The sequence below is a fragment of the Mesitornis unicolor genome, unplaced genomic scaffold, assembly GCF_000695765.1.
Source record: "Mesitornis unicolor isolate BGI_N332 unplaced genomic scaffold, ASM69576v1 scaffold46739, whole genome shotgun sequence".
Classification (NCBI taxonomy): Eukaryota; Metazoa; Chordata; class Aves; order Mesitornithiformes; family Mesitornithidae; genus Mesitornis; species Mesitornis unicolor.
The window spans coordinates 1-18865 of record NW_010208782.1 but is presented as its reverse complement, the minus strand read 5'-3'; the positions used below and the strand labels follow the sequence as shown (position 1 = coordinate 18865).

The following is an 18865-nucleotide window of genomic DNA, read 5'->3' as shown; positions in this document are numbered from 1 at the left end:
AGAACTCATATGCTGCTCTCTAACTTTAGAACTCAGAAGCCCTTTTTCAAAATACTTCAGACTGTAGTGTTCTCATACTACAGATGTAGTGGGAACACCCCCATTCACAGATACATTTATTTCATATAATCCCAACAGCAAAAATGAAAGAAAACTTGTAAAATAACATATAGCCTAATGGAGGCAGCCAGCTCTTCTATTTTCTAAACTATTATGAACAGGAAGCATAATCACCTAAGAGGATAGTGCGGTTACTCTTAGTACGCAGTTAAGTGCTCCACTGGCATAACCAGCATCAGTAGACTACAAAGTATTCTGTGCCTTACTACAAAGATCATAAATACAAATCTCCCATAAATTCTCCACTTCCAACACCCCGTCTCTCAATTATGTTTGCATTGTTGAGGCATATTTCAATATTGCATAGTTCTACACAGGTAAGGTACTACTGCTTGCATTGTTGTTGCAAATGGCTACATTACTCTTAGATGGGTACTGTTACCACAGTAAATCCCATAAAAATAGGTAGACTTCAAACAGATCGTTAAACGTCTTAACTTGAAGATAACAGTGCTCTTGAGTAACGTTTCATTTAATATAATTGCTGAGCTTGCAAAGGCTTTTACATCATTATCAACCTCACAGCCGAGCTGCAAGTGTTAACTGTAGCATGTCCTGAAAACACTGGAACACCGTTCTACACAGCACTTCTGCATCAGTCTCTGGACACGATTTCCAAGCAGAACAGGTAATAACGATCCTATCAATATAGAAAACAATGACGTTACCACTCTTAATTGTCATGGTCTAGGATGAAAGTGATGCAAATTGCCCTGAAATGTGAAATTACTGACAGTAGTTCTGAAGCAAAAACTGACACAAACATACTGTCTCAACATTCAAGAAAGACTCAGATCTCTAGTGTCTTCAGTAAGCAATAATGCTGGCAGATCTTGAAATTAGATACTTAGATTTAAATACTCATTTCTACATACACAGGGACATGACTTTTCCATTTATATTTGAAAATACTGTGAAATACATTTCCTCTTTGGAACCAGTGTAAGGTTTAAAGTACTTTGTTTTCTATTTACCTAATAAAAAGTAAATCTTTATCTAGTTCTATTTATCTTAACAGAGCCATAGATCAAAGTATAAATGGTTTGTATACTCAAATGGATCAGATCTGCACACAATCTGTATTTAACTTTAGGAAGAAGCCATCCAAATTACACCTAAATCACAAAATAGAAAGTTATCTCAACACATTATAATCAAAGTAGTTTATTAAATTTGATAAGCAATAATTTTTGTCTGCAAGACCAATACTCCAAAGTTGGATCTTTTCAAATCCTACCATTTCATGAGAAGTGAAGCCGGACGTTTTAGCTTCTCCTTGTTAAATCAAAGAGGTTTGGTTTGAGTCCAGAGATGTCTGTGTCACTGCCAGTAATGCCAGTGTCCTCAACCATACTCTATCCAGTCTATCTCAGTCAATTGCTACTTTTTAAAACACATCTTTGTATGATACATGTAATGATCTCTAAAATGAAAACTTATTTTAAAGCTAGTTAACTTCTTTTGTTCCTCCCTTCTTTCAACTTCCTCACTTTTCTTTCTGCTTATTCTCAGTACCTTGGTGCTCACTTCACCTCTACAGTTCGTCCTCCCTCCCACACACACTTTCCCAGAACATTAATGCCTCTATTCCCGTGTACTTCACTTCTCAAAACTTTTCTGACATGTTCAGCCATGCTTGTCTTTACCTTTCCTCATTCTAGTTGTTAGCCAACTTTCCCTTCATGACAGAGATAAAACCACATCCAGAATGAAATTACATCCTTACCTGTCATCTCTGATTGAATAAAAAAAGCCATAGCCATGAGCTACCATAGGGAGTGCAGATCCACTGAACCTCGTGTAGCCAGTCAGACTCGTTGAAAGAATAAAATTCCCACCTCCTCCACTGTAAAGCAACACAAAACAAAGCCAGCACTTTTAAAGACATTTTAAAACAAAGTGAACTTTAAAAAAAAAAAAAAAAAGTTATTTTCTCCTAGAGATCAAGAAATCAGCAAGCATAAGGCCAATGTAACAAAGTCCTCAGTATCAACGAATACAACCTCAACCTCCCCGCAGGACAAGAATACAAATTACCTAGCCGTGAAGGCCTTATCCACATAAAGTTCTGGCACTGGCAGTCCTTGCTCCTGTGCTATGAGGAGGAGACCCAGCAGATGCCGATCAAAACCTGTCAAATAAATGCAAATACTGCATCATTAACAGCAGCATTTCCAGGTTTTTTTGCTCCTTCTGGTCTGGATATCTAGCAGCTCAAATAGCAGCTGAAGGGCAGATAAACAGCAGTCTACTAAAAACCAAGATTTGTATTGTAGCATGCAAAAACATTTCCCAAATATTTGATCTCAGACCCCTTCATCACTTTCAGTTTGCAACACTGAGCCCAAATGCAAATGAACCAGTACAAACCGAGCACAGTTCCTGTGGAAAACAAAACCCAAAAAACCTTCCATTTCAGCCAAGGAGGAGGAGTTGTTCCACACAGGGGAAGTGGCCAACAAGAGACTTGAAGGGCCACAGCTGCCCAGATTGCTCACCAAGTAAGATGGAGAGAGTATGAGAGTTCATCAGGTGAGTATTTCCCAGCTACTCTCTCTCATTCGTGCACCAGCTTAGTACACTGAAACAGGTGAGTTTGAACTTCACCCAAATCTCTCCTCTGCCTTAAAAGACTGTATTTCCCACTTTTCAGCCAAGCACATATATGATCAGAAGGTATTCCAAAATAATCTTTAGCTGGGCAAAAAAAGTGAATTAATATTTAAACTAAACATGTTTTTGGGGCACAAGGCAGGGTGCAAAGACTAGGTTTTAGTTCCTCTCTCAAGAATTGAAGTACAAAATGGTAAGGGGTAGTTTTTACTCTGGTAGAAAACAAGAAAACAGAAAAAAAAAAAGTATTAGCACACAGCAATATTCCCTTTTCACCCACAAAAAAAAGACAAAACAAAAAACTTTTGATTCCCAAGTACCTTTTCCATTCTCACATTCTTTCCTCATTTTATTGTGCTTTGCAAATGCCTTATGCATCAGCTGCAGTCGTTGGTAAGTCTGTGTAAAGTAAGGGAACAGGATTAAAAATAAAAATTAAAAAAAAAAAAAAAAAGAAAATACAATCCAGATGAGTAACACATCAGGAATCACAGATCAGCAAGTTTTTCCCATTCACAGTTTCTAGCAATTCTAGATAGAGGAAAACAGAGGAACTTGAAAGGGACATAGAACCTCTCAAACTCTCTCTCTCAAATCCAAATTCCTTTCTCAGGAGAACTCGTTCATTTGTTTCCTGTATCTCTGTCCTGTACCTCCTGTTCTGTTTCTTGATTCACTTTTGCACTGAACAATATTCTAAACATCATGCTCCTTCCATTGTGAACTACAGTGATCAAAACAAAAATCTTCCTACAATACCACTTATTTAGAAGCACTCTAGCTTTTAGTGGGTGCAGTTGTATTTACATGATCACCATGCCCTGAATGGGTCAGGCAGGTGGAACAGCTGATCACTGTAGGTCCCTTCCAACTGAAATATTTATTTTATTCTGTTCTATCATTTTTTCATTACAAAAAAAAGAAAAGAAAGAAAGAAAAACAGGTGAAAAAAATCTGTAACACAAGAGCCGAAAACAAAACAAAAAAGACCCCAATTAAAATATATACAAATGCCAACTGCATTCCCAAATTTTCTCTGCTGGTCGAACTATTACTTCCATAACAGTAGTTTTGTCCAATGTTATGCTTTTACAATTTTATATTGAAACTTGCATATTAAAACTAGAGAGAATAGAATACAAATACATGTTTTGCTAAAGGAGGCCTAGAAAACATCTCTGGACACCCAAGATCTGGACTTCTAAGATTTTACATCTTACTAGCTCTTCACCTATTTAAGCAGCACCCTTTATCCTTTTATTCATTACACCAGAGGTTACAGCAGAGAATGTGAAACAGGGGCAGTAACCACTCAATTTGGGTAACAATCAAGCTACTGAGCTCAAAAAGGGCAACAGAAAACTTGAGACAATAGGATTTTTTCCCAAGTATCTAACTTCAGGTATTTTCTAGTACCTTACAAATAGACTTTCAAGCATCACAATTTCAATACTTTTGAACAGATTCAATGTTTTGTAAGCCTGAGAGTTCACATTAAAAAACAGCAATAGGAAGATATTTGGAGATGCTACTTAAAATTACAAAGAGAAAACGGCTACTGTTAAGTATTGGAAGTAACAAACCGCCATGTGTGTTACTCATAGGAGCCTGATAACTGGTTAGAAGATAACTGAAATGCAGGGAAAAAACAGGAATCCATATTTGCAAAAGGAAAGCAGGTAACAGCCAGAAAAATTAGTTTTAAAACTGCAGCACATGCCAAAAGAAGTCAGTGAAAACCAGGAAAATATGCTCTTGAAGACTGTAATTATCAATCACACATACTTAGCCATATTCCTGTACATTTCTCAAGATGCATTAATAATACAGAAATTTAGATTTCCTAGAGACACGTAGCCCTTTGTCTCAAAAATCTTCTCTCTGCTTCATTTCTCAGGCTCTGAGAAACGTGCAGTGAGGACAACAGAAAGAGCTCCAGTACAGCTCTCACTTGGCAAGAAAGGCACGACGCACTTTGCCAGCCAAGCACCAGAGGGTGGTTGCCGGGAAAAGGTCAGTGGTTCAGCTATTCAGAGACAAACTGTGGAATCCATTCCTGTTGATGCTAGGACATAGAATTCAATCTTGCTCTAGACTCAATGATTAGATTTGCATTTCCTGGTTTCACTTAAAAATACAGAATACATTGGTTTCAAACCAGTTACTTTTTGGGGTGTGAAAAAAATCAGTGTGAATGTAGCTCAAGACACATTCTTGAAACCAAAAGGTAAATATGACAGAAAACCAAACAAGCCCACACATGACAGCTCACCTCAGTCACAATGACCAGAGCCAGACTTCAAGCAACACAACATTTGAAATCTGTCTCACTGGAAACTGGCCAATTCCCATTAATGAGAAATAGAAAAACGAGTTTTAAGCAGTTCAAATGACAGGCTTTCTAAATACACGATGATTAAAGTAAGATTTCAATATTCACACTGTCAGAAGGATCCAGCATGGACTTGCACCACTCCACTGCTTCCACAGTACATGGTCTAATGGTCTCTGTGCGGCCATGGTAGAAACGTCTGGTCATGGCAGTTTCATAACAGCAGCCCGGACTAAGAAGAAAAATGAGGGAAGAGTATCTCATTAGATTAACAAAACTATTTGCTCTCTTAAGGAATAAAAAAAGTCAAGTATCTTACACATCTAGCTCAGTCACAAGTATCAGTAAGCCAGCAATTTTCTTTAAATTGTGTGTCTGAAAAGAGCCACAAAGGAACTCCACAGGCTTTTATGAGACAGATGACTGAAAAAGTGCCAGTGCTGCAATCATACCTTGAAAAGGCTGCGTTGTCACAGCTATTTTCTGCAGACTACATGTTTCAATCTCCAGTATAAATAGGCTATATATGTCCATTAAAGAAACCATTTACACCATCCAAAACCTCAAAAATTAAGAGACTTGCTTGAAATAAGCAGTGTACCCCAACGCATTTTTAAGGAAAAGGCTAAAATCCTTCTCTGTTGCACACTGACACTAAATCCAGCTTTTACCTGGAGCATCCCCAGCCCTATGACAGTTCATCATTTCATATACAACTTACAGGAAACATACTCGTGTGTTTAGAATGGACCTAACAGGCGATTTTAGTCAGACAATTAATTTATTCCAGTGTTCAGCAAACTGAGATCTACCAACCTTTCTATGATGAGACACCAGTTTCTAGTGACTAAGCATGACAAAACTGTTTTTTCTGCAGCAAGCAATACTTGCCCGGTCAGTAATGACTTATACAAGCCATAATCAGTGCTAGGTAGCAAAGAGAAATTTGGGAACACGAATGCCAGGAAGAATGCTGCCTTTTACCAATATTATAAAATAAAAAGACACACACAAAGATATAGAGCCAGGCATCTGGAGGGTCACTATCTGCATCTCCACCATTCTGCCCAAACCTTCACAGATAATGTTACTAAAGAAAGTGAGACGGAGGTTTGTGAGGCTTTTTACAGGCATGGAAGACCAAGCATTTTACTGATGGCTGTCACTTGCTATAGATAAAGCTTACCTCTCCATCGGAGCAACTATTTGACAGCAAAGAATCCTGACCCATTGCGCATTTGGTGTTTGCCCAAATATTTACTTTTAACAGCTAAAATCCATGTTTTCATGGACTGTCTCCTGCCCTCCATTTCACAATATGTACACGCATGATCCTTGTGGGCATAAGGACGCAATTCTTCTGAAGTCAAGAGCATGAGCCCCGTGGATTTCAGTGGTGCAAACTAAGGCCCTGTTAATTTAAAAAGCCCTTATATCACCTTATAACCCCTTACAACCCTTCTATCACCATAGCAAATTACACACTGGCACTGCATCTCCAGATCCACCTCTTTACTCAAGAAACTAGTTTTTTATTCCTAATCTGCGTAACAAGATTTTCTTACCGCCTATGGCACTTGTAATAAGCAAGCTGAAGGGCGAGCTGCACAAATGTATCAGGATGAAGTTTTCTCTTTCTAATTAATGCTTTGCCGAAGGACGTGAAGGCATAGTTCACTAGCTGCAAGTCAGACACCTGTCATACCAAAGGATGAAAAGCCACAGAAGTCAAGAAATATCACAACTTGGTCTACTTCAAATAAAACGCACTCAACATAAGCAAGCAATGCAACAAAATTTAACCATGGTTTTAAGTACCCCAATTCAATCAATTTATCAGTAACATATACATCCCTGTTCTCAAGCATGAAGAAAGACAGCTAAAAACATATAAATAATATGAAAAAAACCATCAGTGACAATTAAGAGAAGCAGCAAGAAATTCCACCTTTTGGTAATACAGTTCTTTAGTACGTCCAATTTCATTGATAATTTTTTCATCCACTGTGAATACAAGTTCCTCTGGCCATGGCATATCCCTCACTTTATCTGATCCCTGTGAGGATGCAGACAGAAAGAAAGAAAACAGAAAATGTTATCCGTAAGAAAAGACACATCAACTAACAAACCTGAAAATTTAAAGGATAGATACCTTCCATTTTCCCTCATTTTCAATAATCTTCTTTTCGGCATAAGACAGCATGGTAATTAAAGCCATGGCATCAAAAGGAGAGTGCTAGAATCATATAAGACAAGATTTCACATTATCTCCGTAACTGCAAGAGGATCAAATTGCCTTTTCCCTACCCCACTCTTTTTCCTGCAGAACAACAGCTTTACTGCACAGCGTTGGACTTGTTTTTCTAGTTCTACAATACACACAGAACTACTGTAAATCCACTCACTGTTCTGATTCCTCTGCAGCCAGACAGGGAGGCACAATGCACCACTGCTGTGGAAAAGCAGATTTCAGGCAAGATGTAGGCCCTTCTGGCCGTTCAATAAAGAGTTTAAAAAACAGCTCAAATAGCTGTATAACACAAATTGTTAATTTGAAGTCGTCTTCTGCAATGTATTTTTTGTCTTTGGAACTCCCTTATTAAATACTTTTAGAAATAAGATTATGATTTCAGATCTTGTGCTCTTAATTCAAGTATGGTATAATATCAAACACTGTGAAAAGAGACTGCTTTTTTTGAAACTTGCCAGACCAGGTGCCTGGTAAACAAGGCTATACTAAAAGAAACATATGAGGCATTTAAAATAATACTCTGAAAGAGAAAAGCTAGTAAATAAATACCTCAGAGGTTTATAGGGGAAAAGCAGATTTTCAACTTACATCACAGAATGCGCTACAGGTTCCATTGGAAAAGAATATGCTATTGTAGGATTTATCTCCCCAGCGCACAGTCGGATCACCCGTTAGCCCCAGCCTTGTAATCTAAAGCAAAAAAGTTACACACTGAGTTTTAAAAAACAGAGTACGCTGCCAAGCTCTGTCAGCTAAACCAAGCCTGCATTTAGATGGTGAGACCTCCCTGAGAGATTAGATATTTTCTTCCATTTGAAGATGAAACCTAAGTTTTTAAATTAAAGAGCGATAAAAAGTTGATGACTGTATTTTTGAGGACCCTGAAGGACGGAAGGCTTAAGATTATGAAGGTAAATTTCAGCCATTCCCACTTCCAATGTCCCAACAATTCAAACTGTTCAGGTATTCAAATGGATCAACAAGAAGCATTATTTGCAAATTTATCTGTTTCTTTTTCTCTGTTCTGAAAGCAAAAGATGTGCTACTTCTGCAAAGATGCAGAAGAAATTTTTGTATACAGAAAACCAGCTATGAATTGTCAAAAATCCTTAGCTACCTCGGTGTAGTCGTCAGGAGTTGCATGGGGACTGGAATCATCAAGGCAGACCACAAACAAGCTTCTCTGAATTTTTTCCAGAAGAGCTAAGTTCTTTGGATCAAGATTAATCAAATATTCACGTAACTAGAACGCATAAAAAGACAAAGTTAAGTGAAATTACATATTTCCAGTGATAACAATGCTTTTCTCAGGAATGAGCTGCTGAAGTATTCCCACCTCTGCCCATTTTGTCCTTTCATTGCTTGTTAGGGCCGGCAGTCCTGGTCCATCTGGTTCACTGTGGCATCTTTTCTGTATATATGTAAGTTGCCTTTAAGAAGATTTCAAAAACTGAAGTTAACAAAGAATATATGAAAAGAAGATAAAAGTCACCCTTTTAATCTCCTTCCCCCCTCCCAGCCAGGAATTTTGGTTCCACATTCACAAGCTAATGTAAATTTTCAGGAAGAACAAATCAGCTCCTTCAGACTCCTAAGGGAACTTGAAGACGTGCTCTGCTTTCAGTCACTAATGGTTAATTCAAATCGCAGCTATCAGACCAGTACAAACTTACATGTAAACAACCATTATTCTGGAGTGTTATTATACAGCAGACACCTGCAATAACGCAGGCTTGCAACTTTTATAGCAACTTATATAGCAAAACTTCCACTCAAGGTAAATGCTGTAATTTAAAGCAGAACAGTAGATACAGTACATCCCAAATGTAGAGACTGAACTACACAAAAATACTTCTCTTCCTACCTTTTCCTTGCACTTTCTCTTTGAAGAGCTATTAACAGAAAGCTAATTTTTACCTTGCAAATTCAGTTTTTCACATGCTGTTCTAGGTGTCAAAAAAACTCCACAAACTACAAGCATTTAATCTGGGTCGTCCCTTGTTCTGGCGCTCTTGCACCATTAAACTTCACCACTGATCACTACTTACACAGTTGTCAAAACACCCATGATGTTATAAAAAACCGCAAACAAACAAACAAACAAAAAACAGCCAAAAACCGAAAGAGCTGGCCATCAAACTAAAACCATCCTGCCCCTCCTATAGACAAGGGAAAGCTTTAGGGTTTTTTCCCTGTATTCCAGGCACTAATTTCTTTGTTACTTGCCTGATCTAACAGGTACAACTACAGAAATTAATAATATGTATGTTGAAATATCTTAAGTATTAAAGTACTAGATTTTCAGAAAAGTTATTTTTGAGCTTCTCTAACTAGTTTTTGTCTTGGCTAAATAATTTTGGCCATTCACCTTTGCCAATTTTAATTACAAAAGTTTTCTGTTGTGCTCTATAACCAACTCTTTGACAAATGCAGTAAGTTATTCCTAGATGAAATGCACAACTCCTCTTTAGTAAGTAGATGCATACAGATTCCAAATCTGTCACAAGAGACTTATGCTGAAACTACCTCTGTACACAACATCAGAGTTTGACCAACAGGGTAGCAAACCCTGCGGCTACAAATGCACTGCCAATTCCAAAAGCCGGCACCTCTGCGTGTTACTGGGAGACAGAGCATGGAAAATCTTTAAAAAGCATTACAACAGTACATGATCATCATACTTCATGGCAAGAAGATGCCATATGCTGAACAAAATTCACTCAAATCTGAACCCTCAGCTAGGGAAGAAGCTGTAGCCTCTTTCACATATAATTCTTTGGGATGAAGGAGACACTGAAGAGCATCTTTCTTTTTCTGTGTAGCTTAAACAGGACAATTAATCTGAAACAACGATTTAAAAACCTGAAAATCTCTGGAGGAGTCACCATACTGCCTTCGTGTATCGTATCAAATGCAAACACTCGACCTCGACACAGGACTATTAAGTGAGATGGGCATTCACCTTCAGTCTCTGAAATGAAACAAAAAAAAAAAACCAACCATGAAAATCCAACCACGGGGATAAAGTGAGTGACAGATAAAGGAAAAACACTCAGCAAGTCCTACAGACCCATTTCTTGTTCAAAATGAGGCGGAGTTAAAAACAGGAAAGAAGAATAAAGAGTAATTTGAAGTCTAACTGCATGATCTCACGGTAAATTTGAAGATATTTTTTAAAATGTCAGATAAAATATACAGAAGTACATAACTTCCACTGTTATTAACTACTTCAAGTCACTGTCATTACCTAGTAGCAAATGCTATTTATCTGTGTACTTTGCAGGCAGGAACACCCTCTGTCGAAAGGAGCGTTGCTTGATGAAAGTTGATCTAGCAACATTTCTCTCTTGTATGAGTTCTGTTTGTTTAAAGGGATGAATATAATGTGGCAAAGCCTGCTGCTACAACACTTGGCAGATGACTGAGTCCTTCAGTTGTCAGTGCTTATGTGACCAGTTTCAGTGATGCAGCTCAAGATCCAAGATGCACCACCATGCCTATCAGACCTAATCTGTAATCTGCAAATCTGTAAAAAGGGAGCACTAACACACTAATTTGGCCACTATACAGAAATGCAGATGGCACTGGCCCACACTATGCCAGAAACACTTGCATAGCATTGCCTTACTGAATCCATCTATCTGGAAACAAAACTAATTAAAGTTGGAAAAGATTCTGACAAAAAACAGATGTTAAAAATCACAAGAAACATGGCTATGTTTTTCTCAAACCGAGCCACCATGCTCCATCTCTTCTACTGCAGTATTCCACACTGTGAAAAAGAAAAAAAAATGTATGCTACTTTACCCACAACTATTTAACTGAATGGGCATCCACAGAAGTCTTAACCTTTAACTGTAAGGCTTTTACATCTATCTTTATTGTCCTAGTTTCTAAATCAGCTAATACAGATCAATACATACCCAATTAAAGTCATTCTAGAGTGAGGAGTTTGTCATATCACATTTAGAATTAAGTCTGGAAGCTAACATACCTTGAATGAAGTGTCTGAGATGTCACTATGGTTGATACGGATCTACCCAATACACTAAATGACATCTAATGAGCTCTTCACATGTTCTCGTCAACGTGTCTGCTGCTGGCTAAACCAAAAAGCTCTTGAGGATTTTAGTGTGGTCTTTGACTCCATGCTGACATTACCTGCCAAATTTTAGGTGCCCTACTCTCCAAGCTGAGTTCTACTTCAAGCATTTAAACCATGTCAGTTCCCTCTATAGCCAAAGGAGAAAAACAGATTTTTCTATAGATGGCAAGTCCTTCTGCCTATCTTAGGTACCTGCATATTTTGATGGCCCAAATCCTTCTCTGGAGGTATTCATATCCCTCCATGAATCACACAGAACCAAGACAACTAACTGGGCTAAATATTTCATCTAGAGGCAGACAACCTACATAGAAAAGGCTATTCCCTGCATATATGACATGAAAAATGAAATAAGCAAGATTGTTTAATAATGTTCTTTTACAGTAGAAAAGGGACCATTTGAATGTTTCTTCTATGTTTGTTTATTAGGTATCTTCTTTGCTTCCTTATATAAGTACTCAACAACCAGTATCTGATTCAGTGCTTGAGGAAGCAATTATTTTATAGTTAAAATGACCACTCCATTAGCCCATTAGTACAAAATCACTTGCTCGTATTAATCCACAATACACATTTGTTTACCAGTTTTAAAATAACTGCCGATCGAGTCTCTAGTTAATCCAGGAATTCTGCAAGTACAGAAGAGCATTCGAAATTGGTTCATGTCCAGAACAGCATTCCCAGATCTCTCTATAGCCACCTTCTCTCTGTAGTAACAAAAATACACCAAAATTAAACAAGACAGACGATCATTACTGCAAACAGTGCACACCAATGAATATAAACATATTTTTGCTACTAAAGTACACATAGATCATTAATATTTAGAATCATTAATTTTTTTCTTATAGTCTTACGCTCGTAATAGATCCCAGTATTTCAGGGTGTGCCATGTATTTACACATGCTCTTTCTATCTGAGTCCCCTCTTTGGCTGGCCAGCAGTGTTCAATATAGGGACCAGGGCCGCCCATATTACAGTGTATTTGCGTCGATATGCGAAGATCAAGATAAGCCACATTCAGCCACCAGTCCTCCAGCTGAAAATGAAAAATGTTTAGCATCAGAATTAAGTTTTAGTCATTAATTCTTTAACAATCACCTGATTGTTCAACTGCTTGCTTTTTTCACTTTTTTTTTTTTTAGTTTTGAATAGTAGAAGTCAGGACAGTGGTTCAAAACTAACTGCTGAAGGTTACAACACATCTAGCTCTTCTCTTTTCAACCTTGAAATAAAACTCAATACTGCTTAAGACTATTAAACCATAAATTATGATGAAGAGTTCTTTGCTGATATTCACCATCTTAATCTCTTGCAGGTGTCAGCTGTGGCTGCTGCAAATATCAGACAGATTACTCCAAGAATAGAAGGAAAGGAGATTTTTGTGAGAAAGGATGTAGGAAGGACAGTTCATAACGTCTTTCTTCTATCGCTATCTAAAAACCCCCACTCCACAGTGTGTCATTAACAAAGATCTCATGAATTCCACTTGGTAACGACCTCCCCTTGTATCCCTTTCTCTGTTGAAAGACAACTTTAAAATGCTACCATATAGCTTTCTCCAGGAAAGAAAGAGAGACCAAACTCTAAATTCCACCTTTTCTTTTTTCTCCTTTTAAGCAGGGTGGAGAGAGAAGGGGCAGAGGTGACAGAAGAGGAGACTGACAGACAAAGCTGGTAGGTAACTGCACATTTCAGTCAGTGAACTCTCTTAGCCACCCAACTCTGACAAAAGCAAAAAGCGCGTATAGAAGTGAATGTCTTCATATCCACAGACCAAGTGGCAGATACAGGGAAAATCCTAAGATAAAAAAAAGCTCAATGGCTCTCTAAATTACATCCCAAAGAACCAACTTTCCATAAGTTGAATTATGATTTCTTACATATCTAAATACGTACCCAATTCCTTCTCATTTTAGCTCTTTCCAGTAATTTCTGATGTAACTCGTTCCCAATCCCATTTTCAAATTTTTTAACTATATCCTCGGTTCTTTGATATTCTTCTTGATTTAGAAACGGCTTCACTGTGAAAAGAAAATTATTTTATTTTAAAGATAACTGCATACTGAGATTTATTCCAAGATTCAAATATCCACAGGCAAGGGAGTGGATGAAAATACTCAAAATTTATTTTTCTAAAACAAATACTTGAAGAGAAAACACCTTTCTCAAAACTTCTATAAATAAAGCACAGTGTGTTCTAATAAAAGATAAACACATACTTTTAAATAAACACAGATGCTAACAGATGAAACCAATTGCTGAAAACCTGAAATACCTACCAGGTAACTAAATAAAATATATTTAAAACTGTAGCTGGACATACTATGGAGTTCTGCAACTCCATCAGCTGCCACAGACCTCGCAGAATAATTCAATTAACAGGAATTTTGTAAATAACTACATTAAGCCATACATGTCTGCCACCCGACTGCACCAACCATAAGCTACTTGCGTTATTTTCAAAAGTCCATTCATGGTCTACAAGGACCTTGCCCATCAACTCTCATTCACTGTCCTCATGTTATGCCCACCTTTAAAACACATTGATGACAGTTACTACTACCCAATTTTTATATTTTAAAATACTTTTGGATTTCTCTCAAGTCACATGCCATACAGGTCAAAGCTCTCTGTCAGCATTTGCAAAACTAGTCATTATTTTAATCTAAAACCCTCCTTAAAGCCTTTTTACCATGAAATCTGTGGTCAGTAACAGCCACTGCTGATGTCAGTTTCCATACAGGCACATCTCATTGTTTTCTTATACTCACCTTGTATATAATGTATTTTCTGTTACCTTTATACTTAGATTGTGAAGTCAGAGTTTCTGCTGATTCAATGCCTACACAATGAGGTCTGATTCATTACTGAGGCTGCTGGACACTACTGTCAGTTAATTTCTTGTCTGCCTTGCTAGCACTAACCCTGTGATCTATTTATAGCTGTTAAGAAACAAGGAAGGATACATGTTTAGTTTTTAGTAATCGTGTATCTGTATCGCCTCTAATCTAGCTTTTGCTAGTAACAACAGAGTTTCAGCTGGCCAAGGTCTCAAACACTTACTTATGTCTGTAGAATGAAAATTTTACTTCCTCACAACTGTGTCTTGCTGCAATTACAACTGCTTGCCTGCAACCATTCTTTTTTTCTTCACAGATCTAGAGGTCATCTAGTCCAACACCTCATCTCAGCAGAGCCAGCTACAGCAGTATGCTAAAGACTGTGTTGGGTTCTGAATATCTCCAAGGATGGAGATGCTACAACCTCTCTGGTAGCAAGCTGTTCCACTGCTCAATCACCCCCACAGTAACTGGATACCACTGCAATGCCTGGCTCCATCTTTTTTACTCCTCCCCTTCAAGTATTTACATGCATTTCAAAGATCTCCCTAGAGCCTTTTCCTCTCAAGGCTGAACAGTCCAAGCTCCCTCAGTCTCTTCTGTTATGTCAGATAATCCTAGCCCTTAACTGCCATCAAGACCCTTTGCTAGGCTCCCTTCAGTATGTCCATGCCTTGCTTGTACTGGGGAGCCCAGAAATGGACAGAGCACTCCAGATGTAGCCTTCCCAGAGGTGAACAGAGGGCAAGTATCATCACTCTACTTGCTGGCAATGCACCTTCTAATGGAGCCCCGAAGGCTGCTGGCCTGCCTCGCTGCAAGGGCACATTGCTGGCTCATCTCCAACTTCATGTCCACCAAGACCCTTGGAGCTTTTCTGCAAAGCTGCTTTCCAGCCAGTTGGCCCCAGCATGTGCTGGTGTGGGGGATTATTCCTGCCTGAGTGCATGACTTGGCATTTCCCTTTGTTGAACTTCATGAGGCTCCTGTCAGCCTGTTCCTCCAGCCCGCCAAGCTCCCTCTGATGGCAGTACAACCACCTGAAGCACCAGCCACTCCTTCCAGCTTTGCATCATTTGCAAAGTCAGTGTAATCTGTCCCATCATCCAGGCTATTAGTGAAGATGTTAAACAATAGTGGACTCCTGAGGTACACCAACAGAGACTGGCCTACATTTTGAATATGTGCTACTGATCATAAACCTCTAAGCCCAGCAGTTGAGAGAGTTTTCAGTCCCCCTGACTGTCCACTACCTAGTCCATACTTCATCATTTTGTCTATGAAGTTATTTTTTAAAAAACAAAGCTTTTGATGTGCCAAAAGCCTTGTTAAAGTCAATATAAACAATATCTAGATGCAGCTTGAATTGCACCACCATCAGCTGTAAACAGATGAAAAAAGAAGTAAGAGACAGAGCCATCCACTTATACCAGTAGATACTTATACCAGTAAACTTATTTGGCAGCCTACAGTATTCACCCAGGAAGCCTGAAGCTGAAAGACTCCCCAGACTGAGGGTAGTATGACAAGTTTCCCAGAGAGTGACCTTACAACCACACAATATGCGAGAGTGATTATCCTCTGTTATTCAAGTTACAAAGTCATTACAGAGCAATATGTACACACATACACAACAGAAAATTGCTAAAATCACTGAGTTCTGGACTCTATTTGAGGGGTGACCAAGATTGCTAGGGGACTGGAGCACATGATTATGAGATGAGGCTGAGAACTGAGTTTGTTCAGCTTAAGAAGAAATGCAAAGGGAAGACCTTGCTGCACTCTATAACAACTGAACAGAAAGGCAGAGCGAAGATAAGGCATGGCTCCTCTCAGAGATGCACAAGAACAGTACAAGAGAAAAGGAACTCAAGATGGAACATGAGAGATTTCTAACAAGGAAAATGTGAGGGTTTTTTTGGTCATGGCTGGTTTGTTTTTTGTTCTCTGTCCTGCAATCATGAGGGTGAACAAACACCAGAACAGGTCGCCCAGAGAGGCTACGGAACCTCCATCGTTAGAGGTATACAAAACCCAACTGGACCAGCTTTGAGCAGGGATCTGGTCTAGATGAACCTTACCACCCTATGTGATGCTATGATGACAGGGCCTCTTTCCATTTAAAAACTACTTGATCAGATGTAGCAGCAACACTATGACAGAGGAGGAGAACTCATCTCCTTTCTCCATAGAGTTCAGTGAAACTCCTTTCTTGCCACTTTCTCCAGGCCCACAGACCTTGTCTTCCTTCCTGCACGTAACAGCTTCATCCACGAACAAGAACTATCACATGAAAGACATCTTCAGTCGCATAGTTAAGGAACTCTCTGTAAAGCTGGAGCTTAGGGGTTTCATACTCTCAGGCTGAGTCCAAGCTTCTGATTCTCAACCTCTGGGGTAAGCTGAAAGGCCAAATAACATGGCTACAGCCACCTTCTCTGCTCAAAGCCTACCTTCAAAACAAGTTAGTCATCCTGAATCCAAAGCTACTGTAAAGCCCTAAATAAGGCACCTTCCAAGACATGTTCTGTCCAGCCTTTCCGGTTGACTGGCTTTAAACAGACAAGTGCTTTACCAACAGGCATTCTAACTAATGTGAAGTGCCTGGGATCCTCCTCCAACCGATAAAAGACAGGAGTTCCCAAGGAATGATTCACAGCATCTATGAAGGGTCATTTGGAGCTTCTGAACTGCTCTTTGGAAGCACCTCCCTCCCTTCACTCATCTTCACAGACTAAACAAATGAAGAGCTTAAGCAGTGAGAATCACCAAGCTAGTGTCCAGAATTGTGCACTGCACATTCTGGCTTTAAGTGATTCGAACAAGGAAAGACTGTAGCAGAACTAAAAATACTGGACTGACTTTCCTCCAAACTCCAGTGAGACTAAACGAGATCAATAATGATGATCAAAGTTACAGAATGACTCAAGTACAAGGAACAGTAATCAGGAAGTAACTTCAACACGAAAAAAAGGGAAAAGGTATTTATGAAAACACAGATCAAAATCAGAAAACAAAAGCACAGATATACACTGTCAGGTTTTATCACTCCAAGAGTTATTTATTAACTTGTAGAGCCAGCTGAGTTTACAAAAGTAAGCTCTAAAGGGCAATTCTGTTATTGCAAGTTCACTATTACTGCAACACAACTTTAGTTGATCTGTATTACAACAAAAAGAAAACATCTTTGACACACATACACACACAATTTTTCTCTAGACTCACCATTTTGATATTCTGCTTCAAAACATGACGACATACAGAACAACAAAGAAAACCTCGTACCACCTACTGGGCCATTTCCACTACAGAATAAAAGGGAATTCAGAGCAAACTTATGGTTTTCTATTCTGGGAAAGGGAAATTTTGGTGTAATATGTTTCTGCTAAGGACAGAACTTTAGGTCATACGCTGATAGCATACCTATGATCCAGAAAAAAGTTCAATGTCTCCAAGTTCTGAAAATTCTTAAAGAAACATAGGAAAGTAATCCTAACATACTAGGTAATGTATCTTTGTCATCTTCGACGTATCAAAGCCTGATAGGGTAATAAAGAACTAACCAGTCGTCTCTGCTTTATAAACAAAGCTAGACACATGTGCATTGATGTTGTTTTCAAAAACTTCTCTTATGTGATCTTCTTTAGAGAACATTTCAGGGCAGAAATTATCCCAAAATGCCCACCACTGCGCTTTCCTACTACTGTATAGTTAATAGTATTGGTGAGAAAGAAGAATGCAAAACTTTGAACTTTTTTCCCCCACAAAGATCCTGGACAAACAGTCATAAACAAACAGATTAGTCATTACGTAAAAGAAAAACTGTAGACAGAGAAATATCTTTCATTAGACCAGCTGATATAGCTGAAAAACAAAACTAAAACCTTACGGGGGAAAAAAACCTCAAACCAAAAAGTTAACCTTTCCACATGCCCAATGCTCTTCCATGCTGAAGAACAGCAAATAGGGATAAAATGGAAACTTTTACTCAGATTGCTCTGGACACTTAGTTTCCCATTTTGAACCTGAAAAAGACCTTTTGCACTCTAAACTTGTCTAGACCCCCCCATCCCAATTATATCAGTTAATACAAGCTGTCTCTACAAATCACCTTGCAAACATGTTCAGATAAGCTTGGTTACAACAGCACATATCATACTACCATTACAGTATTAAGTCATTACCTGAGTCAAGGTATTTACTCAAAGATTCATCAAGAGGAGGTACAGGCAGGGAAGGCAGAGAATCTTGGTACTGAAACGTTCGCTCCTCCGAGGATTCAAGCACTTGCTTCTCCATGATGCAGACCTGTAGCACAACATTAACAGCCTATTAACAAAACCTAGGTTTGAGACAGATGATGTATCTCCCCATGATGCTTTGGGTTTTTCCCCAGCCATGATAAAAGCCCACACCAAAGAAGAGTCCGCTGACAAAGCCAGGACCAAAGATCTCTCCTTGGCCCGAAGCCTCGAGAAGCACAACCACAACAGGAGGAAGCCACGACCAGGCGCCTACCGATGCTTTCTCTAGATATGTCGCGATTAACATACTCTTGCTTTCCCGAGGACCAGCCAGCCAGCCCTGGGACACCCACCAAA

At 38.8% G+C, this 18865-nt stretch overlaps 1 protein-coding gene across 1 annotated transcript; it reads right to left on the bottom strand.

Annotated features, from left to right (window-relative positions):
• Nucleotides 1–626: 626 nt before the first annotated feature.
• CROT (carnitine O-octanoyltransferase) lies at nucleotides 627–18578 on the bottom strand. The gene is made up of 16 exons (XM_010192618.1): nucleotides 18449–18578; nucleotides 13321–13445; nucleotides 12279–12460; nucleotides 12004–12128; nucleotides 10179–10287; nucleotides 8653–8746; nucleotides 8434–8559; nucleotides 7905–8006; nucleotides 7218–7301; nucleotides 7014–7121; nucleotides 6631–6761; nucleotides 5174–5297; nucleotides 3054–3132; nucleotides 2158–2251; nucleotides 1847–1966; nucleotides 627–760 (listed from the first exon to the last, which is right to left on the bottom strand). The coding sequence occupies exons 1-16, from the start codon at nucleotides 18561–18563 to the stop codon at nucleotides 640–642; spliced, it is 1839 nt and encodes a 612-aa protein (XP_010190920.1). The 5' UTR covers nucleotides 18564–18578; the 3' UTR covers nucleotides 627–639.
• Nucleotides 18579–18865: the final 287 nt, after the last annotated feature.